At 32.0% G+C, this 25,932-nt stretch overlaps 1 protein-coding gene across 3 annotated transcripts in view; it reads left to right on the top strand.

The window, feature by feature from the left end:
* Nucleotides 1-25,932, top strand: part of Mt2 (tRNA (cytosine(38)-C(5))-methyltransferase) — a 54,899-nt gene that overhangs the window by 7,494 nt on the left and 21,473 nt on the right. For 2 of the 3 annotated variants that reach the window (XM_035354176.2, XM_035354177.2), the window contains exons 2-5: nt 3,621-3,772; nt 4,168-4,351; nt 8,077-8,148; nt 19,375-19,594. In XM_035354176.2, coding sequence (XP_035210067.2) covers nt 3,667-3,772; nt 4,168-4,351; nt 8,077-8,148; nt 19,375-19,594 — 582 coding nt within the window. In that variant the 5' untranslated portion in view covers nt 3,621-3,666. Of the gene's footprint in view, nt 1-2,804; nt 2,858-3,620; nt 3,773-4,167; nt 4,352-8,076; nt 8,149-19,374; nt 19,595-25,932 lie in introns of all 3 variants that reach the window. The other variant, XM_035354178.2, reaches the window with a different exon arrangement.

The following is a 25,932-nucleotide window of genomic DNA, read 5'->3' as shown; positions in this document are numbered from 1 at the left end:
TATACTATTCTTTAGAAGATACCCCCGTATACTCAATGAAGAAAAAGACTGGTAGTTGGTATAAAAGAGAAGAGGATGGAGAAGCAATCAGGAGCATTGCATGTCATATTAAGAAATGCAAGTAGTTCCAAGCAAAACAAAGAACTAAGATCCCAACACTACTATAAATTCAGATTTGGATTATCGACGACAACAACATTAATGATTAAATTGAGTTTTTGCACACAGGAACAGAGCTCAACAGGTTTTAAGGCAACCTGTTACTACCACTGGCAATGAAGAAGGCCTCAAAGAAACTCTTGTCATTAGACCCAGGGTTATGGGCCAATGGTGTAAGTGACTCAGATTGAACATTTCAAAGTAAAAAAGATCCATTACCTCCTTTGTTTGGCTACAATTTTTTGTTGGCCAATCAGATTCCAAATCGAAGATTTAGTGCAAAAATATAAATTTAAAAAATGGAGAACAAGTCAAGAGATTGTAGAGTCATTAGGTTAATTGAAAGCAGAAAAGATGAAAAATATGCAACCGCCCTTGCTGGGAATCGAACCACAGACCTCTGGAATACCGGCCCAGCATGCTACCGTTACACCATGAAGGCACGCTAGGGAAGTGGGAGAAATACCTTATATACTACCCTTTTTAAAGGGCGACTAGTATTTTAGGGAACCTAGTTGCCAAATCCTGGGTGCGGAGAATCATCATCCACAACCCTTTTAGTTTGGGCGCCACTGTAGAGACATTAGGTTAATTGGAAGCAGGCAAGATGAAAAATTAACAACCGCCTTCGCCGGGAATCGAACCACGGACCTCTGGAATACCAGCCCAGCGTGCTACCATTACACCATGAAGGCACGCTAGGGAAGTGGGAGAAATACCTTATAAGATTGGCTGGTAGGTTCAGTGTCTTATTTTTGTTGCAGACATTATAGTAATTCAAAACTGTGTTTGCATATAAAGGAGGGTTTTAGAAACTGGAAAATATTGGTGAGATATTAAGAAAGCATGAAGAATCGAAAACTCGTGTAAATAATTTGGAATCGTGGGTAGAGCTGAAACGAAGGTTAGAAACTTGTCAGACAGTAGATTTAGCTGTGCAAAGATTAACTGAATTAAATATTGGCATGAGGTAATTTTATGCATAATGTCAGTTATTAAATTGCTCGGTGAAAGTTCTCTACTCTTTTGGGGTACAAATGACAAGAGTTTTAAGCATAATAATGAAAATTTTCTGAAGTTAATTTAATTGCAAAATGAATTTGACCAAATAATAGAGGAAGATGTTCGTAGCATAATCAGTAATAAAGAAAAGACGGCAACTTATTCAGTAAAAAACATTCAGAACGAACGAAATTTCTGGGCTTCATAAAGTCTTATACTATAAAACAAGTTCAAAAAGCGAAATATTGTTTGCTTATCCTTGACTGTACTTCTGATGCCAGTAAGGTTAAACAAACGACACTTGTACTAATATATGTTTCCACTGATCGGTTGGAAGCAGGATTCGAATGGAATATTAATGAGAATTTTCTGGCTTTTCTTCTTATTGAAAGTTCTATCGGTAAGGAATTATATCAAGTTTTATTAGAAGAGTTGTAGGAAAATGGATTAAAATTAGAAAATGTGAGGGGTCAAAGTTATGACAATGTTTCAAGTATGAAAGGTGCCTACTTGGGAGTACAATCAAGAATTAAAACTTTAAATGCCAGAGCATTTTACATACCTTGCAACAGCCATTCATTAAATTTAATATTTAACGTTATGGCACAACTTTCCTTTGTGAAAGTGAATTTTTTTAATATGGTTCAAAAGCTGTATGCATTTTTTGCATCGTCAAGTTTTAGGTGGGCCATATTAAGAAAATGCTGTAAAAATCATTAAGCGACACTCGTTGGGAAAGTCATATAGATTCCCTAAAACCTTTGCGCTTTAAAATAGAAAACATCCAGTATTTTTGAATTGTACAGGTACTGTGTTCTGTCATGACAGTTACAAGCCACAAAAATATTTAGTGGTTTGTCAGAAACTAGCGGAGCAGGGATGGGTTAATTAAGACACAATAACACGCCGAATAAATACTAATTCAGAAGTCAAACAACAAAAATCAGCGTTATATTTACAAAATTTTCACAGATTTCACAGATACAAATTTTGTAAATATAATGCTGATTTTTGTTGTTTGACTTCTGAATTAGGGTTGGGTTAACTTACGACATTTACGATAACTTTGGCATTGTATCATCAGACTAGCATTTGTTTTGCATGCTAAGTCAGGTAAAAACCTTCATTTTCGATTACACTGTCAATTCCCAATTTGAAGTTTCTTTTGATAAAATACCGGAAGCTGTTTGAAAGTGGCATCATAAAAGTTCCTGGAAATATTTATCAATTTATTTTGAAATGATTGATAACTGATGATGGTAAATGGAATGTTTACAGCAACAACTGAATGGAAAATCTCATAGTCCAAGCTTGCTGAGACAGCTCAAACACCATCAAAAGCGAATATGCTTCCAAGAACTAAAAAGGGAGTCAAGTTTAATGCAGTTCTTCACAAACTTTTTCCATTAATGAACCTCTTCACATCATTGAGATTGTTTTGTATATTAAGTAATTTCTTTGGTAAAGAGCATATATAAGAAAAGAAGTAGTTATAAGATTTATTTCACGTATAAGAAAATTAATGAAAGAAAATCTTGTTTTAATGATATCGATGCTCTCGTTTTTTGCTGTATAACAAATTAAATCTTGGTGCAATATTTAACACTGCTAAGCATAAATCAAGCATCTTTATTGTTTTTCAGCATTGAAGGACATTTGGATTAAATCAGTGTTAAAACTGGAAAAGTTGTTTCATGTAAGTATGTTGCACTGAATGATAGAAATGGGATATCAGAAATTGTGGGAATTTCAGTTTTAGCTACAATAAAGAATTCAGTCAAGTATTTTTGCAGAAACTCAGGTTTTTAGCCACTCTGTAGCTTAACAAATTCCTTTTGAATTTTATATGGCAGCAATTAATGTCAGTTAATGTAGTTTCTTTTAAAGTCTGCTTAAAGTAATTTCGTTAAATTCATTTATGTAGCTAAATGAAATTTTCGCAGCACCCAATATTTTGTTTTGCGTCACCATCTGGGGGGGGGTCATGATCCACAGTTTAAGAAATGTTGGTTTATGGGGAATTATATTGGTATTTGGGCTGGAATTTGTTCTTATAATCAGAATTTGCTAATTAGGAAGAAACTTTGCCATAATTTGTTTAATATTTCTGAAATGTAACTTTCCAAAAATAGCAAGTGATATGTTTCAAGTAAGTAGTTATCTATGGTCTTAGTATTATCCATGCCCCCTTCCCTTAAAAAAAAAAAAAAAAAAAAAAAAAAAAAAAAAAAAAGATATTATAACATGAAAAAAGCTTGACATCATCTCTCCCAAGAAAGCATTATGCAGCTTCTTTTAAGTTGTAAATTTAGTTTATTTATATTCAAGTACTAGTTGTGTGTTTTATTTTCAGTTTGCAAGTTATAATTTTATTTCTTTTATCATATTTCACTGAAATAATTCTTATTTTCAGTGTAATGTATATAAATTACATTCAGTGTAAATAATGGAATTTTCAGTTTTAGAAAAGGAATCAGAATAAAACATCCTTTTAGTAAAAGAAGTATGAAACTACCACAATCTTTAAATTTTCAAGATGATGCTATATTGAAGAAATATCGTTTAATGGAATTGTACAGTGGAATTGGAGGGATGAGATATGCAATAGAAGGTGAATTTTGTACAGTTTTTCATTTTTGTTCTCCTTTTTGTTTCCACTAGCTTAAGTCTGTAACTGCTCATCTATTAATTTTTTTTTTAAAATTTTGACAAAGAACTGTCTATTGTCTTACTAGAATTTTTCTATCTACTTCTGAATGTCATTAGACGTCTTATATAAGTATAGGCTCATCTTTTGCCAATTTATTGCTGCACAATATGCTTGAAAATAAATTCCTTATATTAACCAGAAACTCATCAAAGCATGTATGTGACTTATTTTGGCTGAATCTCATTTATATATGTCTTTTCTGAATGTATAACTTGCTTTTATGTAAGTTAAAACAAATTTAGAAAATGTATTTAAAACTTGAGTTATTTTTTATAATTGTATTTTTTCTTATAAAGCTGCTGGGATTCCTTTTGAAATTGTAGCTGCTTTTGATATAAATCCCTTCGTTAACAAAATATATTGTCATAACTTTGGATTTCATCATTTGTCAAGAAATATACTGTCTCTCACAGCAGCTGAAGTGGAATGCTTAAAGGTGGATATTATTACTTTAAGTCCACCATGTCAGCCTTTTACTAGGTAAAAGTTATTAATATTTTCTGAATAGATATGTATATTTATGTACATAAACATACAGGTTTATGTAATATATATGCTTATATTTTAGAATCCTGTATTTGATTTAGGAAATGTGAATTGAACCCATGGTAATTATTTACGAATATAAATAACACAATTAAGGAGGCATTTACATTAAATACTTAAAAACAGAAGACTAGATAAATTACTGAAATAGCAATGTAAGAGGTTTCTTAAAATGAATGTATCAGAATTTAGAAAAATTTCTTGATAAAGTGAATTGGGTATGTATTTTTGATAGTCAGGAATTGCCAAATGAATTTGTTGAAAAATTTCAAAATAAGAGTGATTGGGAAATATTTCTGAATATCATGAATTACCAGAAGAATTTTTATAGAAAAATTTCAAGGTAAGGTTTATTGGAAACATATTTTGAAAAATCAAGAATTAACAGAAGAATTCATTGAAAAATTTCAAAATAAGGTCCATTGGAATGATGCCTATAGGAATAAAAAATTCTTAGAAGAATTTAATAGAAAAATTTCAGGATGAAAGTTTGTTAAACATGTATTTGTGAATTTTATGATTTGTCTGTTGATTTACATGATTTGTCTGGATGTTTTATGAAAATTTCAAGATAGGATTAACTGGTAATAAATCTTTACAAAATTTATTAAATGGCAGAAAGTTTTCAGATTAAGGTTTCTAAACATCGAGAGTTATCAAAAAATTTATTAAAAATTTCAAGATAAAGTTGATTGGAAAAGTATGTCTGAATATCAGATATTACCAGAAAAATTTATTGAAAACTTTTAAGGTAGGGTTGATCGGAAATGTATTTGTAAATATAAAGATCTATCAAATGAATTTATGGATAAATTTTATATTTCTAAGATCAGAAATTAGAAGAATCTTTGACAAAAGTTTAAGGAAACTGTACCTTTGGGCTATTTTTGGGGGATTTCTAAGAAATAATTCTAAATGAATGGATGAATCATTAAACTTTACAAATTGTGAAAAAATGTACTCTCTTTGTAATGATTTGTATGAAATATATATTTCTGAAGTTTCTGAAAAAGTATTATCAAAGAATGCTCAAACAATGACTGAAATAATTGAAAAGGAAGAAAATGAAGGTATTAAATTGAAAGGGTTATGAATTTTATATGATATTCAAAAGAATTATTATAAATTTATTACAAAATAAGTGGAACTAATAGATACAGTAATTTACTCACAAAATATAATATTAAATATTTAGAATATTCTAGATCTGTAGATAATGAACATTTTATTTTAAAATATAAAATTAAGAATTTTATTAAAGATCGTTTCTTATTATTTAGAAAAGGATTTAATAATATTAAAAATTATGGTGGATGAGAATACACTTTTGTAGAAGGTAACCACACTGTACCTTTGTTATATTAAATCATATTTCTAAATTCTCGTTTTATATTAATGAACGAAGGTGTGTAGTGTGGGAACAGAAAAGCCTTTAAAAATATCTACCAATAAATGGAAGAAGTCAATAGACTCGGATATTATCCTAAAACTCTAAAATTGAAATATTTAGAGCCTTGGAAATGTAATATGATCTTATTGAAAAAAATTTAAGCTTAATACAGAGATGTATGTATTGTAAAAATAGAAGTAGGTGATGAATAAAAAAAGCATTTTCTTTAAAAAAAGTCCCAGAAGGCTTTCTGATAATCCAGTCAAAAAATTAATAAAGGAAATAGCATATTTAACTATAAAGGTATGATAGATGAAGAATAGTATGATTTGGAAAAGCTTTAGAATATCTTAAATTTCATTCCAAAAACTTAAGATCATTACATTTTTATTTCATTTTTAATACTTATATTTTATTCCTCCCAAAATTAAAGATTTTCATATTTAAAAACATACATTTTTATGTAAATTATTGTATTTTTTAATACTTATACACTACCTGACATTGAAAATGCAGCACCAAGAAGGAGTGGCCTGAAAATTATGCAAATTTCAGAGTAGATGCACATCACCGTGTTATCTAAATGATCTGAAATGTGCAGCTTTCCAGTGAACCTTGAAGAAGATATAAGGAAAGGAACCTGCAGAATGTTAAATTTTAATGCCGTTATTTCTGCTAGGGAAGTTGTAGAAAATTTGTTCTTGTTTCAGAGGACGCATGTAATACCAAAAATGCCAGGCCGTCGTCAACGGAGGCCATTTCAGCATGTAGGCAGTTTTCTGAGGGGTATGGTGATCGGACTGAGAGGGCAGGTTGGTTCATACAGCAAATCTCAGCTGACACATACCTGGATGCATCCACAGTGCATCAGCTGTTGCGACGATGGTCGCAGTTCAAGGGGTGTCAGTGTAGACAGAATGACATCAGCATGCATGGATTGATGCATCTGCTGACAAGCCACTTCTACCTCCAGTCTGCACAATGTTCAAGACCCCCTGGATTTCCCATATTGACCAGAACCATTTGTCATCGATTGGTATCTAGTAACCTGCACTCATGGCATCCATTAAGAAGACTGCCATTGACTCCACATCATGGATGCCAATGTCTGTAATGGTGTCTGGCTGGAGCAATCTGGACGACAAAATGGCACAGGGTTGAGTTCTCAGAGGAGTCGTGCTTCAGTTTCTCCAGTGATAGTCGCTGCATATGAGTGTGGCATCTGTGTGGAGACAGGTGCAATCCTATAGCATTTGTGGAATGCTCCTACGCGTAACAAAGTGGCATCATGGTTTGGGATGCAATTACGTAAGATTCGAAGTCACCTCTAGTTCGTATTCAGGGCACTTCGACATCCCAACGATACATGGATGATGTGCTGCAGCCTTGGACACTCCCCTACTTTCAGGGAGTGCCCAATGCCCATTATCAGCAGGATGACGCCCAACCACACACTTCTCACATCAGCCATTTTGCTCTGCAAGGTGTACAGATGCTTCCGTGATGACGGTTTTCTTCTGATCTCTCACCAAATGAACACATTTGGAATGTGATTAGACGCCAGTGCCATATTCAGAAGATGAACTGTGGAAAATGGTTGACTGTGAATGGAGAGACATTTCTCAGGACACCATCCATAGTCTCATTGACTCTGTACGTAGACGTGTTGCTTCCTGTATCACCATCCAAGATTGTCCTACAACCTACTGAGCTGAAGTTGTTCCCCCTGTGTATTACGTATATAATTTCAAAATAAAGATCACTTATTGTTTGTTGCTGTCTCTGTTTGTTTGGTGAATTTCATCAGTTTCTGGCCACTTCATCTTGGTGTTGCATTTTCAGTGTCGGGTAGTGTATTTTATTCCCAAAACTTAAGATTTATGTATTTTTTAGGATTTTTTCATAAAAATATGTAAAAGACTTACGTTTTATTATAAAAACTTAACATAAGATAGAGTCATTCAGATTTAAGTTATACTGAGCCAGATCGGTCATTATGACGCTAACTTTCTCTCATAATATAATCTTCTCTTTCTTTAACAGAGTTTTGTTCCCTCTTAATCTTATTTTGTGACTTTTTAAATGTTTTCTAACATATATATTGTTCATAAATATCTGGTCTCATTAAAATGAATTTCTTTTTTACTGAACGTAGTCATGCATACTTTGTAGATTATTTTCTCTCTATATTTATGTGAATATTATCTTACTAATATTTCTTATAATATGCCTAAAGTCTACTGTATTAGGTTAATATTTGTCATTCCAGAGTTGGTTTGAAGAGAGACATCGAGGACGAAAGAACAAACTCTTTCCTGCATGTTTTGAATGTAATTTCTGAGTGAGTGTTTTAAAATATAATTTCCAGTTGTATATATATATGCATAAAATGTTAGCGAAAGAAGTATATCATTTAACCCCTTCGCGCCGACTGTCACGTCTACGTGCCAGCAACGAACACACTCTCTTCCAGGCCGACACACAGGCGTGCCAGAGCATTTTCTCATTCAGCCTCGACTGTCACGTATTTGTGCCAATGTCCTGGAACGTTTTAAAAACTATAATTTCTGCCACAAGATGGCACTGTATGTCCATATAGTTTCAGATACATGTACATTAGACCTTCTACTCGAAATGATCGCTAAAGCGTTGGGTATTTCGGTTTGCAGTTCAGTTTTTAGAAAATAATTAGATCTTGTTAGACGTGAATTCTTTCTGTTTTTACTGTTGCAATGTCGAAGCGTCGAAAATGTTTAACAGAGCATGAAATAGCAGAAATGACCCAAAATATTTCAGATATTGATTCTGAAACAGATTCTGATAGTAGTGATAGTGATACTATGATATATTCTGATCATAAAGAATCTGGCGAATCTAATGATGATGAGGACATTTCGGACATCTGTATGCCGAATATGTCGACATACAGATGTCCTCATCCTCATTAATCCTTAATTAATTAATGTCCTCATCGTCAATGTCGTTATTACGAGTGAAAGGAATGTAACGCAGGACTGTGTGTATATCCCTGTTTTCAAATTTTTCATACAAAAAGAGAATTTTAAGTAATATATTTAGTTTTCAGATGTATAATGTTAAAAGTCATAAAATGGTGAGTATTGAAAATAAAATGTGTAAAATATGCATTTAAACAAGAAATAAGGTAATTAAAGTATATATAAAAATATCTATAAAGCATAAGCCGTTTAAATACTCTATAGAGCATTATTAAACAATAAATCGGAAATTTCATGGATTTAGGCTTAATAGCAAAAACGCTCCCAGCCCTGGACAGACGCTCGCGTAAGACTCTGCCGGCCGCCGCGATAAGCGTGCGTTTGCGCTACCCGGCGCGAAGGGGTTAAAATCGCCCCATCAATCTTAGGACTGATGTAAAAGGCAAGCATTGATTTTCTGAGCAGTTAACATATAGTTTGTTTTGAAAAGATAGTTACAGGCTTTATCTCCTTAATCCGAAATATGCATTTCTACTTGCAGAGCCTCAAAAATAAATTTCAAAATTTTATGAGAACAGTGTTAACACTATTGGTGTGGGGGGTTGATCACTACTGTGGGAGTGACTGTCAGGTTACCACTGTGTTGAGTGGCAACAGGTAGCGCATCTGACTCCACATTGGAAGGTTGTGTGCTCTAATAATGTCTGGATCACTGCAGGGTCTTGATCACTACTATGGGAGTGACTGTCAGGTTACCACTGTGTTGAGTGGCGACAGGTAGAGTGCATCTGATTCGTTATAATGATTGCATACGTTTGTGAGGTTGCGTAATTCTTACTGCATTGTTGAACTTAAAACATATTTATTACAATTACAAGAAGATCTTTATAAATATATGTATAATTCATGGATAACATAGACAGTTACTGAAATGAATTATAGTCCTCGTGGTGTGAGGAGTCTGCTAGTGAAGGTCTCTCTAGTCGAGAGTTCAGGAGCCTTCTGATGTGTTACTCCGATGAAAAAAATCTTCAGACTGAATTTTAGCCACTCCTCCTTAATTTTTCAGTAGTATTTTACACCCTGTGATTTGTTATATTTGGAACGATATCAGAGGAAAGGTCAGATCATTGGTTCATCTCCCCTCCTGAAATCTAGAGGATTTGACGAGAGACATGGGGCAGAACACTAAAATCTCCTGACACTAGCTGTGAAGTTATTTCTCTTCCACTGTCAACTGGGACGAATTATTGCATCTGCGATAGTCAGAAACATGTTGTGTGACACATTGTAAAAACTTGGAAACAGTGACTTGTAGAGGCCACACACATGATTTTTCTTATATCTGTATAGGCTGCCGCATGTGGAGGTGTTTGTTAAACACTTAAATTTGTGTGTGGTCCCTGTAAAATAGAAAGTCCAATTAATAAAATAACCATTATGCTTCAAGTTAATTACAAAATGCTATATGTATTAATGTTCAAAATTGGACCACGTGTTAGTAATAAACTGGCTATAAAGTTAAGAACAAGGTTCTGTTTTTGGAACTGTAAACACCAAAATTAAAAAATGTTCTATTTTGTAGTTTTCACTGAAACTCTTTAGTTAATCGGCTCTGAGTGGCTGTGTAAATCAATAAAGTTGTTCTATGTAAGTTTTTTCATGTAAAGGTATAAAATTTTTTAACTTGTTAATGTATCACAAATAACTTACCAATTCCAATTTTTGCTTGTTTTGAAATATTTTTATAAAACATCTTTGAAAAACTGGAATTTTTTCTCTAGGATAAGTATTGAGAAAGTAAAGTGTGCAGCAACATTCTTTAAACAATTTAATTATATTTTTATACTGAAATGCTGGATGTGTTCTTACATGGCTGCATTTGTTATTCCTCTAAATGTATCCTAATTATTTCATAATGTATTTTGACTATTATTTTTAATGCTTAGTCAAATGTTTTAAAATTTCGAATATAACTCTTGTTAAAACAATTGCTAAAATAATTAGTATATTATGTATATTTCCAGTTGAAAAGTTTGTCTTCTTATTTTTCATAATTTTCTTATAAACTCTAGCCGGCAAAGCTGTATATTTACAACTCAAAATCTTTTTCCTATCATCTTTTACATGAGCACATATACATGCTCTAAAATAAAGAGGGTTCACCTGTTTAAACTATTTATTTATGAGCCTAGAATATTATTACAGATCACTGCAACACTAACATAGTTCTATTTCTGTGTATATCCAGACTGTTGCCATTTACAAATTACTAAATGCTTAATTACTAAATACTTACACATGCATCTAGTATTGTGTGCAAACATTTAAGGCAGTACGTCCAAAGACCCAGAACCTCTAGATGTAACTGCTGCTACTACTGATTGTATTTCCAAAAGTGCCTGCAAGGAATGTTATTGAAAAAGTCGCTACAAAGAATTTAGATGTTATAAAAAATATGTATGTTTTTTTTATTTAGGAAATAACAAACATAACTGTTTGCATAAAATTGAACATAGAATTCTGAATAGTTTTTCTAGAAATTATCAAATGTTAATTTTAAATTTTTGTTCACTAATACAGAGTATATTATTTTATATATAAATCATAGTATACGTTATTTTGATTCTTTTCCTTTGTGTGAAATCTTTGGAATACAATTTTAGTTTTTGATGAAGGTTATTGTGCATTTTATTTTGCTTTGTTTAGGTAAAGGACAAAGTTGGTGCAATTTTACTCACTTGTACCAAAAAGGGGCCTAGACTTCCAGTTTACAAGTTATTCTGGATAATAGGCAATTTCCTGTTGGTCTTGAGGGGGGCATTCTCTTAACAAGGTTTGAAAATATTTAGTTTAATAACTGTTTATTTTAAATTCTTAAGTATCAGCTTGTTGTTCTTGGTAAAAATGTTGCCTGTTTTTTGAGACCTTCAACATTCTTTTGTGCCAGAAGCTGGATTGTATACATAGCATTCTGAATAACAGAATGTAACATGTCAGCAGGGATGTTTCTCATAATTCGTGTTAGGTTATCCTTCAAGGCTGAAATTCTGATATTTGAGCTAATATTTTCTATCCACCCAGCTCCCAAATTGACTTCTTAACTCTCTTGTATTTTTTATAATTCATCAAGATCATTAATATTGTAAGTAATTATTCTCAACTAAATATATTTAAGTGTCACCTGATATCAATATCAAATTTTAGTATTTATTCAAATGATAATCATGGATGTACCTGTTAATAATGCTGGATTATACCTGTTAATAAAATATCTTGATGGATAGCAATAAATTTTGATTACTGTCTTAAGTTTGACTGCTGCTCTTCTTATAGTCAAATCATGTCAACTTTTATCCTTCAAGTATTTTTTTTTGGCTATCTATTTTCATCGCAAAGTTATAGACAAACAAAATGCATTGATATCAAAATACCATTGAAGAAGTAAACAAATAATTTTTCTTTACATAAGTGAATACAGTCAAAAGTCGTTAATTCGGACACCCATAATCCGGAATGATCTATAATCTGGACCTCAAAGCTACAAACTTTCTGCGCATGCGTCGTGTTGACGTAAGACCTTTACCGCTATGAATTTGCGTGTGCGCGTGCGCAAAATATGTTTACGAATGCGCGTTTAATGTATAACGGACGGTATAAGCTAAGCTAAAATTATCTAATTCAGTTAATGTTGCAGATTGCGTTGTTCCTTAATCTTTGAATTGGATCCGGCTTATTATTTTTTGCAGATTGTTAGAGCAATTTTATAAAAGTAAGCTTGAACTTTCGATTATGTCAAATAGAATTTCCGATATTTATTTATTAATATGTGAAGGATATACAAAGCGAAAGTATCTTTCGGAGTCCATTAAACAAAAAGTGGAATTGCTGCAAAAAATGGATAAAGGCATATCCTTTGTTTATCTAAACTTTAACGTTTGTTTATCTAAACTTTGTTTATCTTTAACGCCGCGGCGGCGTGCAATGAATTGGAAGTTGATCTGTCAGCACTATCCTTATCTTAAGGGCAGATGTTTTTATTTTATTTGACTTATAATTGCCTACTCAATGTAGTATTTCATCTCGATGTACTCAGTCTTTGATATGATTTAAATCAAATGCCTCGTCATTATAATTCGCTTCCGATAGCGAAGAAAGTGACAGAGGTTATTGAAAAAGAAAAAATTTCGATTGACAAATTAGTCGGTATTCTCGACACAGCAATTATAGGACTTGAACAGCGGAACTTTGTAACTGAACAAGAAATTATGTCTGTTTATAGAATTAAAGAGAATGTATTATCACATAAAAAACGAAGCAACTTAAACGACTTACATTGAAAGAAATGTTTAATAAAGTAAACAAATAAATATTAAGCTTTTTTTTGTAAATTTTGATACCCTTTAGATCATAATTGTTCTTTATTTCATAAATTACGGTTTCATATTTTTAATTTTATAATTTCTGCATGCCATTTTACCAGATTTAAACTGATGATCTATAATCCGGAAAAATCGATAATCCAGAATCGCTGAAGTCCCGACGAGTCCGGATTAACGACTTTTGACTGTACAAATAATAAGTATTCAAAGCCAAGCACTGTGAATGTAGGAAACTGCATTCACAGTACTTGAACATTTGCTGACTCATGTCAGCAAATGACATGCAGCAATATTAAGTGCAGCTTACATGCATGCATTGAACAATATAAAAAAAAAAAGAGATATGAAGATATCTTAAATTTTACTGATACCAGTTTTAGGTAGATTAATAAAAAAGTCATTGAGATCTTCATTTTTGTGTCAAAATATTGGATATCTTAGTCACTATTTCAGCATAGTAAATGTTAATTCTTCAAGTAACTAATAACTAATTCAATAACCGTATCATAAAATGATGTCGGGAGGGGAATCGAGGCAATCCTGTAGTTTTAGAGAATCTCTTGTTTTCTCAAGGATTAAGGGCTAACAAAGAAGCTGCTTAATTTATCATTTACTGTCAAGAGGTGCATAATCTTGCATAAAATTAATTTCATCTCGTCACTGCTGTTGACTGATGTGGCAGAATGATAAAAATGTTCAGCATTACCCAAGCTGGTGATAATTGGGTTGTTAGATCATTACTACAAATGGTTCTGATATCAGTTTGTTTAATTATGACCTCTGTTTATCTGTTTTTCTTCCTGTGTGTATATATGCATGCACATTATACACTTATGTAAAGAGATCCAAAAGTCAGTAAAAATACAGTTGTCAGAGAAATGCATAAAATCCATGTAGGTTGAATGAAGGATTTTATCATGTGCATTTTTTTAATTATGTCTGCCAGACAGTGCTTCTTCCATAAAAGAAGACAAAATACTTCATATAATAAGCTCTGAAAATGACAACCATTGTTGAACACTGTAGGAAGACAAGCAATGAGGTATGGGCTGGAGAAACATTTCTTTAAAACTGTAGATAGAGTGTCTCTGGAGAGTCACCAGTGTCATTCAGTGTTATCTATATACCGCTGACATCAGGTAGTCCTATATCCCCAAACCACATTGTTCTAGATCTAGGATCCCTTATTGTCATTGATACTGAAAGAGGTTTCTTTGCCCTTGGTTCTCTCCGAAAACTAAGGGTAATGGTTGTTTATAAGGCCCACCAGTGGCCGAGTGGTAAAGTCGCTGAATACTGGTAGTGCGGTCCAATGTTCGAATCCTGCGAATGAGCTGGCTGCATGGGCATTTTCATGTTTTTCTCCATGTGTAACGTGTATACAAGTCAGTTTCCCTTAGAGAGTCCTCCACAAAGGCATCCCTTCCCTTAGGCAGACAGCCCTAGTGTGCTTTGCCATAATTAAATAAACCAAACCAATAGTTGTTTATAACAGAAGCAACATGGAGTGATGCTCCATACTACATGCAGTCCAAAATTCTAGGCTTGTCTTTCTTCCACATTAAGTTCTGTTTTCAAAGAGGTTAACATGATGCTTATCATTGGCACTGATATTTTGAGAAGAGAGAAATATATTCAAAATTCCATGGACCAAAAATGGCTGTAATTGTGACCTCCCCCCCCAAAAAAAATCTGAACACCCCATATTTTTCTGAATTTATATGTTAATTGTATAATTGTATTTAGTTAACTCACTGAAATACAAATTTTGCAAACAGACTAGGGATTTTTAAAAAAGAAGGAGCAAATTTTATTTGCTTGCAAAATTGTTATTTTTTGGAGTACAAAAATGTGTCATGCATCACCTGAGAGGGAAACAAGGGAAAATTCTTCTCATGCTAAGTATTTTATTAGGACATAGTTGTCTCTTAATGCTTTTTTGTTGGAAATGTGCAAGTTTACTGCATTTGCTATTGCTTTCTGAGGTATACACGCAGAATGCCTTGTAACATTTCTCTGTGAGGATTTGTTAAGAGATACCTGTATATCCATTACATTGCCAGCACTTTAGCAACAAATTGTTGCAGCAATCCATAATTTTATATTAATCATTCAGCAACATTTCACTAACAAAGGGGTAGTAATGTAAAAGGTAGGCACAACAGTAGCCATCTAGGTCTCCATTGGCAATGTAGAGCAGCTGGAATCTGTGTGATATATGTATGTCAATTTAGATAACTTGGAAGATTAAAAAAAGCGAAGGAAAATTGCAATTTTGTGCTACTTTTTTGGTGTTATGAGGTTATAAAAATTTTCTAAGTGAGTAAAGTAACTTTTTGAAGCATATGTGTGTATATAGAGAGCTTTGCATTTTATTATTATTATTTTTTTACCACAAAGGTTACTATTTGGAAAGCTAAAGAAAAATTTCAATTGTAAAATTAAGAAAGCAATTAGCAAGTACTGTATTAAGCATTTTGAACAAGGTAAAACTATTGAGTTGAAAATGAAAAATGTGTTCAAAATGCCTTAATTATTCATGCCTTAATTAACGTTTTTAATATTACCATCTGACAAGTCTGTTAGAAATTAAAATATGCATAATGAATTTGTAGATTTTCAAAAGCATTTAAAAAATATTGCATATTTTGAAGAATCTTTTGACTAATGCCTGGTTCAAAATGCTTAATATTTTTGCTGATTGTTTTCTTGATCTAATATTACACTTAAAATGTTTTTTAAAATTTGATAATTACCGTAGTTTCCAAAAGAAACGCCGCGGCGTTTACGTGTTTGAAACTTAAATTTTCAGCGGGTGCGGCGTTTCTACCCATGCAGCGTTTAGGTACACTAAAAATAAAATATTTCCTATGATGGTCATTGTACATAGTTTGGATGGCCTTGTCATTGTGCATAGACTAGTGCTGTTCCCTCACAAAAGACCACTCAGTTGCTTTTTGCGAACGTTATTTTGTTTACATTCTTTCCCTTGAACGGACCTACATGCCTTATTCACCCTAAACGAGATCTCAGAACAATAACATTCTTCCCCCTCTCAAATCAACATTCTCATCAGTTCGAATAGTCTCTCTCCTCTGCCATTCGATGAATCTTCCAGGACCCATCCTCTCCCCACCCCTGCCTTTTCTGCAATTTAAAAAAATTTGAAAACAAAGGCGGACACGACTCCAAATGCCTCGCAATAACCGAACTCGGACGTATTTCCTCTTCAGCATAAATGGATTTCTCTTGACATTCTGGCAGATACAGATCCCATCAGTTTGGGTACAAGTACGTGTTGGATAGTTTTTAAGTAAGAAGGGAGCGGAAAATTTTTGAAAATGTCCCTAAACGGCACAGAAGCTTTACTGCTGGTTTTAAGCTTAATGTAATTTCACGTGCTGAACAAATTAGAAATCGAGCAGCAGCTTGAGAGTTTGAAGTGGACGACAGATGTATTCGACGTTGGAGAGCTGAAAAAGAACTTCTTAAAAATATGCCACAACAGAAAAAAGCCAAAAGAAGTGGTACTGTAAGGTGGCCAAATCTAGAGGACGACCTTGCAAACTGGATAAAGGAGCAACGAGGAAAGGAAATGGCAATTTTGACTGTAAAAATTCGCTTACAAGCAAAATTTATAGCAAAACGAATGAACATAAATGATTTCAAAGGAGGTGTAGCAGATTTATGAAAAGAAAAAATATTTCTGTGCATACTAGAACAACAGTCGGGCAACAATTACCAATGGACTGGCAGGATAAAAAGTCATCTTTTCTAAAATATGTGACAGCTATTATTGACAAAAAAAAAAAAAAAAAAACTTCTTCGGTCGCAGATAATAAATATGGATGAAACGCCGTTAGCTTTCGACTCTCCTGCAAACAGAACTGTTGATGAAACTGGTGCAAAAACTGTATCTATGTTTATGACGGGGCATGAAAGAACGTCATTTACATGTGTGTTAGCTTGTGCCGCAAACGGTTACAAGCTAAAGTCGATGATCATTTTTAAACGAAAGACTATTCCGAAGGGAGATGGTATGTCATATATCAGGACTTAGGTTGAGTTTTTGCATCTATACGGCCCACGACGATGTCACGCGCAATTTAATCTATTGCGGCGCTTCTGTGTAATTTTAATTTTTCCCCCGCCATTTTTCTCGAGTGCGGCATTTACGCTGATGCGGCGTTTCTGTGTAATTTTAATTTTTCCCCGCCATTTTTCTCGAGTGCGGCATTTACACTGATGCGGCCTTTCCTCCGGAAATTATGGTAGTTCATATCCACCAATAAATGTTATATACAATTTTGCCACATTTTTCTACAAGTCTTTCCTTCGAGTGTCATCTGTCTAACTATGCAGTAAAGTCTCCTCAGGATATAATGCATAGAACCATCATCAATCTGTTGCAGCTTACTCTAAGTCATCTTATTGCAATGAATTGACCGGGCATGGTAAGTGCGTGTGGAAAATTCCCTATGGAATTATAAAGTGTGTTAAAGAAATGAATTTTTAATTGGAAATTTTTTCGCTTACTGGATTTTGATAAAACATTATCTACAAAAGTTAAATAAATGTGCCTGCTTTGTCTCTAAAAGTTCTAATGTCTATTGAAAGTGAAGTATAGAATTTATTTTGGCCACCTCAATAATGTTTGGAAGGTAAAAAAAAAAAAAAAAATTGTGTTTTTAAATCACCAGTGAATTACCACTTAAGAGATTCTGCATTACAGCTGGTTCAAGGTTGTGATTTGCGTTTTGCATCAAACATGTGTGACTGAAAATTACTTTTTTGAACTTCTACTTTTTCTAACAGCATTTCATCATTCAAAAGCTCGAAATTTTTATCTTCATGTGAATTTAACTCAAGTTTATTTTCCGATGAGACAAAATTATTAATATGCTGAGGACTGTATATTTTGCATTTAAATTTTGCTTAAAATTTCTGAAATTTGATTGGGCTGTTTTGCAAAAGTATGAAATTATTGTTAAAAAAGATTTAACATTTCATAATAATGTGTGAATTAATAACTAAGCAATGAATTTTAAGATATTTAAACTATTTTTAGGGAAGGATATTAAGGTAAATAATTATATTTTAAAATTTATGTTGAAAATTTTGAATTGTTGATAAGAATTTTTAAGTGAATGAAATAATTTTGAAAAATTAGTGTAGAATCTGATAAGCGGATAGTGAGTTTGAGTATTACTATATTAAATATTAAATGCTTTAGTCTAGAATAGGGTAATAATGTATAAAAATATAAGTAATTCAAGAAACTAAATAATTATCATTAAGTAGTATTGAACTGTTAACTAATTTTAAAATATATTGATTATATGTTCAGATTAACTTGAAGGTTCCCCCCTTTTTTTTGTGTGTATAATAATAATTATTATTTTTTTAATATTTGGAGTGTAGATAAATTTTTATATATAAATGGAATGTTATAGTGCAGTTCAAAAAGGCCAGTTGCCTTTAAACAAGGAACGGAGGTCTTTAAAAGTAACTGCGGCAAACTTTTTTTTTTGTGTGAACCATTGATGAAAATTCATACACTAATTCATTAATGTGCATTTACCTAATAGATGGAAATTTGTATTGAGAGAAAGTTGGGGTCTTCTAGTTCGTATAAAATAAGTAAATTAGAAATGTCTATAATAATAGAAAGCGTAATTTCATCTATATTATTTCAAATGATGTTTTGAATAAAAAATTAATTACAGTATAATATTTTGAAATCTCTTGTGATTTTGTTACATAATTAATAGATATATTAAAATTTTTTTATATTTGAAAAGTTTTAAAAGCCTTCTCTGAACAGATATAATTATGAAGTTTATTAATTTCCTTATTGTATATTCACAAAATTATATGGTCCATTTTATTATTATTGTAAGGCAGTGTAGAATTTTACTTATAAAATTTAGAGGACCTAACCTGAATATTCAAGTTATATGTTTTAAATTTAATTTTTTTTGTTTCAATTAGCCAATTAGAAAATTTTTATAATTGTAGGTTATAAATGCAACTTTGATAATTATACAATAGAATATAATAATTATACAATAGAAGGAAAGGAAGATGAATATGTAAGTCTTGAGAGCCAAATTCCTTTCATTGTTTTTAGGGAGATGTCATGCTTCTATTTAAAATTAAATTTTAGCATTTTTATGTAGTATACATGCATCATTAACATAACAGTTTATTTTAATTTCAAATTTAAAGGCTTCAGAAGAAACCACTTTACTTGATATTGGAAAATGTGCAGGGATTTGAAAATTCTCAGACCAGAAAAAAGCTAATTGAAACACTGAAAAAGAGTGGATATAGGTATCAAGAATTTCTTCTTTCTCCTAAAGACTTTGGCATTCCAAATTCTAGACTTCGTTATTATATAATAGCCAAGCAACAGCAACTGCCATTTTCTTTTGATTGTGTTCAACAGGTATGTTCTATAGTGAATATTCCATCCAAAATTTTAGTGATTTAAAATACTTAGTGTTATGCCTAAAGTTTAAAATTTATTGCAAAAAACTGAAAGAAAAGTGCCATAGTAATTAATCAGTGGGAGTAGGAATTATAAGTAAAAATAAATTTACTTTGTTTTTAGGAATGTGATTAAAATATATGCTGTGTAGTTTCTTATATTTTGTTAAGAAATTATTGGATTATTTAATGTAAACTAAGCACCTAAGGGCTGTCTGCTTAAGCTGCATTCCACATTTGGCCAGAAATATTCCAAGAAATGAATCTGAGAATCTTGTCCCTTGTTTCTTGAGACAATTTTTTAGATTGACATATTTAAAGTACCCCCATTCAATGAAGACACTATATGCACAAATATCCATTGAAAAAATTCAAATCTAGGCCTAATCATAAGTGCAGTCAGCTTACACTAACCACCATACCATGAATGACAACTGTAAATGAATTAAAATATATGACACATTCATAAAATTTCACACATTTTAAAGAACTCAAAATTTTTCTGGAAATAAAAGAGTATAGAGTGAATTAAACTATCCTTTCCCTAATTAGAATATTTCATGTTTAAGATTTAGAAAAGTGCATAATGTTATGTGGAGGGTTTCAAAAAAAAAAAAAAAAAAAAAAAAAAAAAAAAAAAAAAACTGAAAACGCTTTTGTTTTCTGTAACCTCTGTATGAATTAAAACTAATATTGAATGTCATTAATGGCAGAAAGCACTACCTGTTGAAAGGACATGATGGTGGCTTCTGAAATATTGCTAAAAATATGTTAATAAAAATGGAAGTATATGATTCATAGATTTAAAATAATTTTTTGCAGAAACACCATGATGCAGTTAGTATTTTTATATTGCTATTTCTTCAGAGCACAGTGGTATATAATGTGGTTGTAAATGGACTATTAGTGCTGTGTTATTTCTTTATCCCAGGTGATCCAGTTGAGCATTAACTGTTCTTTGAATTAATTATATGAACACAATTTTTTGAGTGGTAGAACATCTGTTTTATGTTTTGGTATCAGCAGTTATCTGATCATAATGAGTATAAATCACACCACTACTCATGATGTTATTTATTTGCTTAATCATCTACAAAAACTCTTGTAATGAAACCAAATACAAAATTTTCTGCAGATTTTTTTTATGATCACTAAGAGGAACTGTCATTTCAATAATTTTTACTAGAGTTGAAATTTCTATAAATGCAATCTGTTTGTGTTTAATACTAATCTGTTCAAATTATGGCTGACATCTATTTCTAAGAGTATCTGATAAGTATAGCATTGGTAATTCTGTGTAATATTCACTAAATCTGTGATGGTTTTTGGTTTATTTGTTTAAGTTTTCAGATGTTAATTCCATTATTTGTCATTTGCCATTTCTGCAATGTTTTCGATTACTTGGCTACATAATTAGTTTTAATAGTCTGTTTGCTTTTGTTTAATCTTCCCATGCTCAACTAATTTCTGTCATATCAATAAAAAGAAATCTACCTAAACGTCCGTAACAAAGGCAAGAGGTAAAACTAATAGAAAAAATTATGTCTTGTGGTGTAGCTAAAAATTAACAATCCAAATATTAGCCATTGCTACCTTTGAGGTTTCTGTAAATCATATATATTAATAAATGCAACACACTGTAGAGACATTAGGTATTTTGGAAGCAGGTGTAAAGAAAAATGAACAATGCCTTCAACAGGAATCAAACCACAGACCTCTGGAATATGCGTCCAGCAGTCAGACCACCACACCACGAAGGCATGCTAGGAAGGTGGGAGAAATACCTTATATATTTTATATACCTTATATACTTCCATAACACCAGATCACTAATGCATATAACATATACAGTCATAAATGTATAAATTTAAACAGATTAATATTTAAAAATTTGCATGAAAATACCAAGTTTGATCAAAATCAATTTGATCTAATTATTTACCTGTATTCAGTGGTGGAAATAAATTTAATTTCTAAATATGATGAGTAAACCTTTGTTTGTATAAGTGGTAATTTATTCTTTTTTAATATATATAATGCTCAAATACATTTAGGTGACTTCACCTTTTAAAGTGCGACTGGGGTTTTTAGGGGACCCAGTTGCCAAATCCTGGGTGTGGAGAATCATCATCCACCACCCATTTAGTTCGGGTGCCACTGTAGAGACATTAGATAGTTTAGAAGCAGGAGTGATGAAAAATGAGAAACGCCTTCGCCTGGAATTCCAAGGACCTCTGCAATATGCGCCCAGCGGGCAGACCACCACACCATGAAGGCATGTTAGGAAGGTGGGAGAAATACCTTATAACAATTCTTAACTTTTAACAAGTAATAACTTTGCTTTAACTAACAGAGACTTTAATCCTGTGCACCAGCAGAAACTAAAACCCACTTATCAAATGCATAAATCGGCGTGCTGGACATTTCAAGTACAGCACTCTTTCAAACTACAAGTCTGTTCATAATTTACATTCAGTCTAATTTGCTTTTTGATGACTCTTGATAAGAGAAATTGAAATCATTGAAAATATCCTTACCAGAATAATTCTTACAGCTGAATGAAGAAATAACGGAATTAATAGACAAATTAACTGCAATAAATTTCTTTGGGGGAGGGGGAGAATTCCAGCCTGAGTTCATGTATTACATGCTCTTTTTCTTGAGATTTTTTGAGTAACATTCAGAATGGCAGTCATGCATATATACCTTAACATATGGTGATTTGTGCCTTACCAGGAAAACCATATTGTTTGTTTCAGTTTCTGGAACATTTTATGAAAGATAAAATGTGCATAACCCTTTGACTCATTCTGTTTTAGTATATTTTTATAGGTATACTATTAGGTGTAATGGTAGACTGCAACATTAGAGGTTTATTAAGTTTGTTCTGATCTGATTGGGCATTGCGTCCAGGACCTTCTCTCTTTAGGCAAGTACTGTTACAAACTGAGCTTTCTAAAATGATCAACCAATTTCTGATAATTTTATGTCAGCATAAAACTCATATGAATTGTGTAATTGATCCTTGTGATCTAACCGCATGTGTTTGTAACTGCCTGTCATAAATAATATGATCAAGAGATTTTAAAATTATGCAAAGCTTTCATTTACAGTTGTTTGTATTACTGTAGCAATCTATGCCATAACACCAGATCACTAATGCATATAACATATACAGATAAATGTATAAATTTAAACAGATTAATATTTAAAAATTTGCATGAAAATACCAAGTTTTTTGTAAAATCAATTTGATCTGATTATTTACCTGTATTCAGTGGTGGAAATAAATTTAATTTCTAAATATGATGAGTAAACTTTTGTTTGTATAAGTGGTAATTTATTCTTTTTTAATATATATAATGCTCAAATACATTTAGGTAACTTCACCTTTTTTCATTTACATTACTCCACAGAAGCATAAGATGTAGAGCAATATTTAGATGACTTCAGCCTTTTTCATTTGTATTACTTTACAGAAGCATAAAACATAGAGCAATATAACTTTTGAAAGGGAATGTATTACGTTATGCTTCGTATCTAATAAAATATTCAATTAATGCATATAATCATACTCTATACACTTACCATATTGATTGCTTTGTTGAATAAAGCATAGTATGTACTTCATAAGTAAGAGGTTTAAATAGCAAAATTTATCTTTACTTTTAGTCAAGAAGCTTGGTTTCTTGTTATTTTTTAAGCCAGTTAATGTTGAGCTGGGTGGAACTTGTTACTCATCATGGGTTAAACTGTTGCACAGGCAGAATGCAGGGGGTTTTTGTACTTTTTCTCATGTGTGACATAAATGTAAACCTTGAAAGTCCACTGGATAGACCATTCGTGGTAATCTATGACACATTAACCTATTTTGGGTGACATGTATCACACATTTCCAGAGCTATCAATGGAGTCAAAAAATTTACAAAATACAAAAATATTTATTAAGTTATCAAATACGTAAATCGTAAACAGACATGATTAAAACGGCCTCATCATTTTCAACATTTGCTGTGCTTTGGATGCATTTGAGTGCATTCTTGGCAAACAGATGTTTCTTATGTGACACAGAATTAGAGTTAAGCTAAGGTTTTTCTGGATCTAGACATGCCAATCTCAAAAGGTTTGCCATCACTGGCATAGCCAGTCCTCTCTTAATCAGTCAGCCTTTGCCATAATTATGTAATCCAATCTTAATTATTTGCAGTATTGGTTGTGAGAGAAATGCACTAATTTCATCAAACTGTACCCTAATGGTGAATGTAGGTGATACATACCAACTTCAATAAATAACAGAATTCATCTTGATGTTGTTAATTTGGGTGAAAGAGATGTTATTTGTATTTCATTGAGAAACATGGTTTTTTTTTTCCATTACTGGCGTAGAGGAACTATGCTTTTCTTTAAAATTACTTTTATTGGTACTGAAGTGATAAATCAATATGCAATTCAGTTTTGCTCTTTACATCAAAAGTTCAAATTTTGCTAGCACTGTTTCAGAAGTAAAAGTACATTTATAATAATGTACGATATAATAAATGTATATATTGATATAAATGTAGTTAGTTATCATTCATGTCATTACTTCTGTGGAAATTTTATCCTTCTAATGAAAAGGGCTTTATGCTTGATTGGCTTTGAAATTGATTGACTTTTATTCTGAATTAGTGCAGTTTAAGGTGGTCTCCCCCTTCCTTTTGGCTTTAGATTTACCCCTTTTCTTCCTGTTTTAGAATACAAATTAGCGTGTTATGCTACTAAGAAAGAAATTACAGATTTTGGATGAGCATTTTTAATAATGCTAAAGTTAAGTTTTTTTATTAATGATTTCCTTTATTCGTATAAATATTTTTATTTATAATTTAGCCACCAACTGTGTGCTTATGTGGTTAAATAATATCCCTTTTCCTTCTGCAATCAAAAGTGATGAGGGTAAAGAAAAATATTGCCAAAATATTCTTAAATGTAGTCAAAATTATGCTTGTTTGAAATTTAATGTTATCATTTTAAGATATATTTTCAAATGACAGGCAATGTCTTTTATGTAAATGCTACCAGTTGTCAGGCAGATGAAATTTTTAACATGGATATCGTGTCTGATTTATTTATAATTAATATTTTTGTGTGCTTACTTAGCACTAAAAGCATGAATTTAACCCGTTCGCGCCGGGCATTTCCGTTAACGAAGCATTCTCTTGGGACGGCGCGTCAACCGGATACGTCGCCTTGTGCAGACGGGCAATTCGTGCTGCTAAGCCTAACTTTGGAAAAAAATTCGTATAAATTAAATATGTCATCCAATTGTTCCAATTTTTGGTACATTATGAGAAGAACATTCAGGTAGTTGTCAGAATTAATTTTAAACCTTTATTGGTATGTTTTCCTTAAAAATGTTATAAAATAGTCATTCTAGAATAATATAATTTTTCCTTTATCCCACAATTAAATATATATGGAAAAATATCCAAACAATCGCAGATTTTATTTAAAACAACACATGATTAAAATTAAAAAATATTAAAACTGTCTTTCATAAAAATTCAATGTGCAAACAATGAAAAGGAAGCAACATTTCAAAAAAGAGTCAGTGTATGATATTCTTTAAAACATGGGTGTAAGCAAAGTCCAACGTTGCAAATGTCACAGGAATAGAACATCAGCAAATTTGACTCATTTAGCATTTGTGTATCTTCTACAGTCAGATAGCGTTTTCGTTTTGCCATTAAAAAAATAGAACATTTAAAAAAACAACTTTCGCTAAGCCATACAAAATATTCGTCTCAATGCTGGAAAAATGTAAGAGTAATAAAAAAGTCTCTAATGATAGAACATGTACTCCACTAGACGGGGATAAAAAAATAAAAATAAATAAAATAAATAAATTAAATTAAAAAGTATTCCAGAGCATCGAGAACATGTTCATTTGTTTATATGAAATGGCACAGTAAGAGCCATCACGTTACTCAACACTAACGAATTAGCATTTGTGTATATTCTTCTACGTTCAGATACCTATATCGCAAAAATAAAAATAAAAAGTACCTCAAAGCATCGAGAACACGTGCATTTGTTTATATCAAATGATGCAGTTAAAGAGACATTACATTGCTCAGCACCCGCCCACAAATCTCCCTCTCGTTCCGAAACAAAATACCCAAAATAAAAAACATTACATAGGAATGAAGGTACACATACTTAACTTTCGATATATTTCCCCATAACAGACATACAGCTACATCTAGTGGCAACAAAAAATACTAATTAAGCATTCTATCTAAAAGTCAAATGTGGTACGCC

Source organism: Stegodyphus dumicola, chromosome X2, assembly GCF_044657685.1.
Source record: "Stegodyphus dumicola isolate Sdum_Otavi_A_Nest chromosome X2, ASM4465768v1".
NCBI classification, from domain to species: domain Eukaryota; kingdom Metazoa; phylum Arthropoda; class Arachnida; order Araneae; family Eresidae; genus Stegodyphus; species Stegodyphus dumicola.
Note: the sequence above shows the minus strand (reverse complement) of the source record. Positions and strands in the feature narration are given on the sequence as shown.